Source organism: Nerophis lumbriciformis, linkage group LG14 (genome assembly GCF_033978685.3).
Source record: "Nerophis lumbriciformis linkage group LG14, RoL_Nlum_v2.1, whole genome shotgun sequence".
NCBI classification, from domain to species: Eukaryota; Metazoa; Chordata; class Actinopteri; order Syngnathiformes; family Syngnathidae; genus Nerophis; species Nerophis lumbriciformis.
In genome coordinates, this window is record NC_084561.2 from 21,163,824 (window position 1) to 21,172,454 (window position 8,631).

At 39.2% G+C, this 8,631-nt stretch overlaps 1 protein-coding gene across 2 annotated transcripts in view; it reads left to right on the top strand.

Moving 5' to 3' along the window:
* nek7 (NIMA-related kinase 7) overlaps positions 1-8,295 on the top strand; it is a 141,896-nt gene extending 133,601 nt beyond the window's left edge. For both annotated transcript variants that reach the window (XM_061975858.2, XM_061975859.2), the window contains exons 9-10: positions 1,081-1,194; positions 7,082-8,295. In XM_061975858.2, the coding sequence (XP_061831842.1) occupies positions 1,081-1,194; positions 7,082-7,192 (225 nt within the window). In that variant the 3' untranslated portion in view covers positions 7,193-8,295. The remainder of the gene's footprint in view (positions 1-1,080; positions 1,195-7,081) is intronic.
* Positions 8,296-8,631: the final 336 nt, after the last annotated feature.

Below are 8,631 nucleotides of genomic sequence, written 5' to 3' on the forward strand. Positions count from 1 at the left end.
ATAAGTGGATGGATGGATGGGTGGATATATAATTAAATGTGTGTGTGTGTGTGTGTGTGTGTGTGTGTGTGTATATATATATATATATATATATATATATATATATATATATATATATATATACACCGGTGTATATATATATATATGTGTGTGTGTGTGTGTGTGTGTGTGTGTGTGTGTGTGTGTATATATATATATACCGGTGTATATATATGTATGTGTGCGTGTACAGTACAGGCCAAAAGTTTGGACACACCTTCTCCTTATTCAATGAGTTTTCTTTATTTTCATGACTATTTACATTGTAGATTGTCACTGAAGGCAACACAACTATGAATCACATCAAACTACGCATCTTCAAAATAGCCACCCTTTGCTCTGATTACTGCTTTGCACACTCTTGGCATTCTCTCGATGAGCTTCAAGCACACCTGTGAAGTGAAAACCATTTCAGGTGACTACCTCTTGAAGCTCATCGAGAGAATGCCAAGAGTGTGCGAAAAAGTAATCAGAGCAAAGGGTGGCTATTTTGAAGAAACTAGAATATAAAACAGTTTTCATTTATTTCACCTTTTTGTTAAGTACATAACTCCACGTGTCCATAGTTTTGATGCCTTCAGTGACAATCTACAATGTAAATAGTCATGAAAATAAAGGAAACGCTTTTAATGAGAAGGAGTGTCCAAACTTTTGGCCTTTACTGTATATAGTAGTATGAGAAAGAGACAAATAGACTATTAGTGTGTGAATGTTGTCTGTCTATCTGTGTTGGCCCTGTGATGAGGTGGCGACTTGTCCAGGGTGTACCCCGCCTTCCGGCCATGTGCAGCTGATATAGGCTCCAGCACCCCCCGCAACCCCAAAAGGGACAAGCGGTAAAAAATGGATGGATGGAGATTTTATATATATAAATATATATATATATTTTAATGATATGGCCATTTATAGGTATGGTGGAAAAGCTGGCTGAGACCTACTATAGAGTGTATTCTGTTAAAAATCTGGTCAGAATCCACTGAAAGCTTTTTTTGTCTCCTCACATCTTTTTATGTCCTGAGACAGTTTCTTCATGTCTTTCAGATGGCAGCCCTACAGAGTCCATTTTATGGGGATAAGATGAACCTCTACTCCCTTTGTAAGAAGATAGAACAGTGCGACTATCCTCCTCTTCCCTCAGATCACTACTCAGAGGAAGTAAGTAATGTCATGTATCACTTACACTTAGTAATATGTAGTTAGTACATGCTCAGGTATGTCTCTTTCTAAATCTTTCAGTGGGTATTGAAATTTTCAGTGAACATTTAAAATAACTTTTTTAAATGCCAGATCGCTTATTTTTTTTTAAAAACTAAATGTATATTGACCTTTTTAACATGTCTGAAATTCATCCAACTTTTTGAACTCAGTTTGATATTTCCCTGTAATATCATTACTTTATGATCAAAAGGCCGGCCATGATTTTTAACCGTTTGAAAATTAAATCCCGCATATCAAAAGCATCTGGCTGTGCTACAGAGCGGGGTGAAACTAAATGAGCTTGAGTGTCATGTTTCCCTAACTAAATGTTAAATTATCTACCGTAATTCAGCAAAGCCTCATTCGTGCACATGTAATGCAGTCAGGCTGCGGGTAACAGCGGAATGGTAGCTGATTGCCGGTGACGTGTGTGTGCGTGCGTGTGTGTATACGCTGCGTTTCGCATCTGTGTGCTACCTCTGCCTGTGTCTTTTTGTTGAGAAAACATGTTTTATTTTTCTCAAATCTACATGGAAGTATACAGACATTTCTTTGGATAAATTACATCATGATTATTGCATTGAAACATATTTTCATGGAAAACTGCTAAACCTCCTTTCAAATTTAGATGTTCGATAATAACTGGAGCTGTTGAACGATAGATTAAAAAAACATGCAAATGAATGGGCTGCAACGTTTAATTGATTAATTTGATTAGGTGAAGAAGCTTTGATTTGCATATAGTGTTGCTTCGATTGCTCTTTTAGTAAGCGTAAATAATAATAATAATAATAAATCCAGAACGCATGGAGTACCCGGAACTTTAAATACGTAGACATAGTTTCCATACGGCTGCTACAAAAAAAGTACACAAGCGTGGTGGTGTGTGCATGTGGTTATCTGTGTGCCGGCAAACAGCAAATAGTTTACATTTTTTTATTAATGCACACATGTTAAAAGTGCAACTTCAATATTGATGATGCCCATTCATTAGAAAAAAAGAATGATGGTTATAGCAAGCAGAAAAGTCTTTGTTTGTTTATTTGAACTATTTTCCCTAAAATACGCATTTAAGCTATAGTGTTTTGTCCAATTACTTGATTAATTGAAAAATATAATTGATAGATTACTCTAACTAAAATGATTGATAGCTGCAGCCCTAATTACACTTTTTAATGTTGATTAACCACGATTAATTGGATTTATTTGCTAGTATAATTTCAAATAACTTAAAAAAATACCCCAAATTGTTGAACACAAGGTCAATTTTATACGGTACTTAAACATTTTTTTTAATGTTTTACTTTTTTTTCCACATCATTTGTTGCTCAAAACTTTGTAACCATTTTATCATTAAGTCCCGTTGGGGTTTATTTTGAAGCGAAATTTGCCAGCGAGTAGGGCTGGGCGATATGGACCAAAGCTGATATTGTTGTATTTTTAGTCCGAACACCGGTATATACCGGTATGTTTAAAAAAACTTAAATTTGCAAATTGCTTAAGGTTGCCTCAATGTTTCATGGCTAGATAACCAATGTTGACCACTCAGATTATTTTTGTTGTAAGTAGTAATTTGTTTATTCTTATAAAATAATTAATTTGCAGTAACTATGTCAAAGCAGTTTCGTTCATTTTTTTCATTAACATTAGGTTTATAGTTTCACACTTGTGCGCGGGCTAGATGGAGCTTCTACTCGCTCACTGCAGTGAAAGCTGCTGGCTGTTAAGTTTAGAACTACTTTTCAGCCACCCAACCGCTATACTACAGTAGCTTGATCCGCACAGGCTATGGGGAGAAGCACTTTTAAACCGAGGTGTAGATAAACATTTAACACACCAGGCGAGCAGCAGAGAGGAGCTATTATTAGCTTTTGTGCTTAGTCGCTAACAGAAGTTAACAACATAAACAGCTAAGACTGGCGATAAAGTCGCTATAAGGAGGGATGTAGGTTCTAAAGCAAATTGGTATATGGGTAACTAAAGTTGTAGTCACTCACCAATCGCCAAATGCAGTCACTGTCCTAAGCATTGCATAACTCGGAAGTTGAGAAGTTGGCACCGCCCCGCCATATTTATATATAAAACAAACAAAAAAGTTTGATATGCGTCACAGTGCGTCATCAGAGAAGCCGCCATAAACACGCAAGGGGCAGTGATGAGCTGAATAGGAATGCCCTGTGCTTCGCAAGTCAGGCGCAGAGAAGATCAAACGGCCGTAACAAAAGCACTTAAAAAATACCGGTATGCCGGTATAGTCTCAAATATACCGCATCCTAAACTATACCGGTATTAACCATAGTACCGGTATATCGCCCAGTCCTACCAGCGAGCAACCTCTTCACTCATCTTCGTACTGCCGTATGCATAGACCTGATCGCTGACCGTTTAACTCTCCCCGTCTTTTGGGTAAAGGAGCATGTATGGTCAAAATAAATCATGGGATTAATTTGCGTTTAGACATGATTAATCGCATGCCTTAACTTTGACAGCCCTAATGATACCATAAATCTATCCAAACATTTCCCAATAGTCAAGCATAAAGTTGCACAACAATGAATAATGAGCATGGGTTTTGTATCTAAAATTCTTCTTTCCAACGTCTCCTCTCACTGACCGCTTTGCCACACTTAAGACTAACTTAGTAAGCAGCAGGAAACCACCAGCCTTGCTCTGTATGAAGGCTGAAAAAAATCCCCCTATTAACGCAAAAAACATACTTTGTTTGCTCTTTGCAGACTACTAAAAGCTGCCTGCATTGAATACCCCAATGTTGAAATTCTGTAAAAGTTATTGTCACTTGCAATAATGCCATGTTGAAAAGAATGTGCTTTAGGAATTTAGGAAATTTAGTTAAAAACACACTAATATGCAGTGAAGCAAAAAGCTCATGGCCATTAGCTGCGTTTAAATGGCCACGTCTCCACTTTACTACCATGGTGTTTGCATGCAAGAGTCCACTGTGGGTTGTTTAAAGTTGCTGCAGTAACTCCTGCAGAGTGCTTTTCATTGCACTTTGGTGTTTACTTCATTAGGTTGACAAAGGCTAATTGCGCGGCGTTTCATGTCTTTGCACGTGTGCTTTTTTTATGTGCACGAGCGCGTATTTGTTACAGTAACTCTCTCTTCGCACACACCCACCGCTCGGAGCTGGAGCGTGCCCCACATGTCACCCCCATCCCGGGGAAAGGGAGACAAAGCGATAGAGTGAACGAATGATGGAGCTCGAGACAGGCTGATGGAGAGATGGAGATGAGGGGGGGTGCCTACAGCGCCTGTCTGGATGTAAACAATGCTCCTGAAGGATCGGCAGCAAACTGTCAGCTGCTCATCTTTGTTGTGTCATTTAACCATCTCCGTCTATGCTTTTCCACCGCCTCCCTTCAGCAGCACCCGCTCCCCCATCCACCCGCCACCTGACACTTTTCACCGCTTCCCCCCCAGCCCCACTCGCCATGCAAAGAATCGCATGAATATTTTACATATCTGCATCTTTTCTAAACCCCACCCAAATCTCCATTCGGTGGTGCTAATTCTCAGACAGTCTGAATTTACATCTTTCTCACACCCAGGCACCCACATTCGCACACAGCGGCTGACGCGAACTCGTCCGAGCCGCTGCTGTGCAACAGCAGCCAGGAAGTTGGCAGACAGTTACCATAGCGACCTCACATAGATGTTTTTTTTCCCTCCCTCTGCATCCTTTATTCTTCTTTTTTTAATGATGGTGGTGGCTGTTCCGCATGTGAGCCTGTCTATCTGCTCCAATCAGCCGCTTTGCTTGGCTTAGTGTGTGAGTGCTGGCATGGAGTGGCAGGAGCGTGCATGTGTGTGCGTGTACGTGCGTAAGTATGTGTGTGTGGGTGGGGAGGGGGGTAAATGTCTTTGTGGACTTAGGTTAAATTAGGGTTGCGCGATATAGATGATATACGACATAAATTTGCCAGACAAAAAACAGCTTTTAATATTTTATCGTCATATCGTGATAATAAGATTGACCGATATGTTTTTTTAGGGCAGATACAGATTAGTAGTAGTAGTCAAGGAAGCCGATAACCGATATTTGGAGCCATTTGAAGTAAAAGTTATTTAAACCTGAATAGTATACATCAGTGAACTGCTGCACAAGGCTTTAAGTTGTTTTTTAGCATTATTTTTCAGGAAATGTCGGACCACTAGTGACATAATGTTTAATGGAGCAGTAATGCTGTGGTTAATTCAGAGCCAAACAACATCAGAGGATTTCACAAACATCTTTATTACGTGTGTCTAATGCTGCGGGTCATAGGAGTGTCAACATTTACATTTCAAAAGGGAAATCTCCTGGGAAAATTGGTAAAAATATGGGATTTGTCTGTATCACAATAACTCGCCATATACTTAATTTATACACTTTAATAGCGATCTATGGATATAATATATTGTTAGGTTTTCTCGACATATTGCGATGATTTAAACAATTTTAGGCTCCTATAAGTAGCTAGATGATATTTTTTTCAAGCGGGCTGATATCATTTTTTCCTTAATGCAAGCACTGCAGTGAAAAAAATGGCAACTCTTCACAGGCAGGACAAACGGGCCAGTGCTTGAGCAGTGTTTGTAGCTAGCTACATGACTAATTATTCATTTTTTAAAATACTATATACTGGTATCATCACATGTGTATATATTGTATCTGTTGAATTAGTTCCTTTGTAGTTGTTTTGAAGAAAAAAAAGGATACCGATATACATCAAAATGCCAAATATCGACACAAATAGTCCGTCTATCACTAGTGATAATGCATGTTGATGACACTTTGGAGCTGTGTCCCGCTAATTTGACAGCGACGAGTGAACGAAGGCGTCCTCAACGCAAGATAGCGTCCTCGCGAGCAAGCTTGTGGCTAATGTCCCTCCAAAGTTCAGCTTCTAAATCACTAATCTGCACCAACGTGGCGGCAAATAAACTGTGTTTCTCACAGGTAGATTATCACTTAAGGAGAAGAGGACAAGTAACTGTGAAACATGCTACACTCCACGCCGTAGGATACAAAAAAGTATATCAAACTGCTAAGCTAGAGCTCTTGAATGTAAGCAGGTGTGGGCAGGTCAATACAAATGTGGACAGTAATTATACCAACTATAGTATCAGTATATGGGCGACACTACAATCGATATTTTTTATTACTGTATCACAAAATCGTTTTTGTTATTGTTTACAAACTCAGGAAACAAGAGCCAATAGTAGTCTTTGCTTTTGTTGAGTTATTTGGCATTATGTAATAAAAGGAAACAATTTCAATATTAATTGATATTGTCAAATTTGTCAAATTTCAGTTATGACCAAAAATTTATTAATTTAATGATCCGAAAATGATCCTATGTATAAAACTGGCCAATTTGGCCACAGAAACTACTTGGTGTTGGATCAATACCCAAATTTGTAATATCACCCAAAACTAGTATTGAAACAAAATAAGAGTGTGTTTATTGTATTTTAACAGAAGTCTAGATAGAAACATGTTACAACAGAAAACAACCAGATATTAAGAGTAAATTAACATGTAGATTAATAATAATTTTGAGAAAAATAATACAACTAAAAATGATGCATTGTGTTACCAGCAGCTAAATTAGGAGCCTTTGCAACCCAATATTTAGTTTTTTCAGGAGGCTGCCATATATATTGCCAAATAGGCCAAATATCGCCCAGTCCTACTAACAAGCGATTAGTGTGCTCAGTCTAGTTACTTTTTGTTTATTTAGCGCCTTAAAAGATGGTTTATTCTCCAGAACTGCACATTTCACTCATTGTCTTTCCCTTGTATCCCCTTCTAAACCCAAACCCCTCTTATCCCTCTCATCAGCTGAGGAACTTGGTAGATATGTGCATCAACCCCGACCCAGAGAAGAGGCCGGACATCACCTACGTGTACGACATCGCCAAACACATGCAGAACCAGACGCAGGGCAGCTAAGCCCGGAACTGCACAAACTATAGCTTGTACAACTCATCCCTCCTCAATTTCCATGCTGGACGTGTACACATCTATCCGCTTCTATGCAATTACTTAGTCCAGAGCTCATTGAAATAAGCGGGACAGCATTTCTAACATGGTTTTTTTGGAGTTCTAAACGTGAGTGGCAGCCTAAATCCTTTCGGCTCGAGGTAAATATTACGCTCAAATGATATTCCTGTCCCCCAGAACTCTTCAATTTTTTATTGTTCTAACCGCGCGCACACATGAAATGGCATGACATTTAGTATACTTTTTGTATTTTTTCATGTCACGTCCCTAAATGTTTACATGTAATTCTGTCAAGCAGGTAATATAGTCCAGTAACACAATGGTCATGATGAACGCTGTGAATAATGAAAGTAAATCAGAGGTTAAAAAAAGAGTGTAAAGTTTATTTGCATGATGATGGCACACCTGAGAGCGGTTATAAAAGTGATTTAGTTGGAAGTGTTATGTTGCACTTTTTACCCTGGTACTAGAGGCTCGGCAGGGGGATCGTGTCATGAAAAGTTGGTTCAGAGGGTGCAGGACTAGTGAAGTGCCGGAGGGAGTGCCTGGGCAAATGTCTTCACAACACATCAAACGTGTGTCATTTTGACACCCATGCATTGTTTTTGAAAAGTCAGCTTGTTTTACTTTTGACAGCCTTGAAGGAGTAGTGGAAACGATGACATATAAAGCAGTTTGCTGTTTACTATTGTCGAAAACAAAATAATAAAAGAAGAAACCCTCCTTGGTTTAGCTTGGACATTATATTTAAACAGTAAATTGCAATGGCGGGAATGCAAATGAGCCACTAGTAAGTTGGTTTATAGTGCCTGAATAGTGTGATCGTTAACATTGCTGTGTAAGTTTGCCGTGTGTTCCTTGTGAGGGAACAAATGTTTTTAAGAGACAGATGATTCTTGCTGTATTTGTTTATAATATATGTCCACGCAACATATCCTCCTGAGAGCTTGCGTCCTCTGCAGTGGACATTACTGTTTTGCATGACAGTTGTTTTTTTTCTGACAAGAGAAAACGATAAACAACAAATGGTCCCCAGGGGGATATATATCTTATGGGAGATGTGTTTGTTTAAAATGTTGTATTAGCTTCACTCTGGCTTTGTACAAACCCACACCAAACAAGTCGTGGCGAAACACTCCACAAACATGGCAGACATTCTGGACTGAAAACACAGTTATGCCGTAATATCAAAGCAGTTTTGTGGTTACCGGTAGTAAGGGTGTAACGGTACGTGTATTTGCATTCGGCGTTGCGATGCTTTTCCACAAGCCTGAGTGGTCTGCTAAAAGCGGAGTGGGTGGAATTGGCTAGCTGGAGTCATGGCTAGCGATAGTACCAAAGACAACCTAGAGCACACCTTGTGCATAGGGCGCCATGATCTGTGGCGG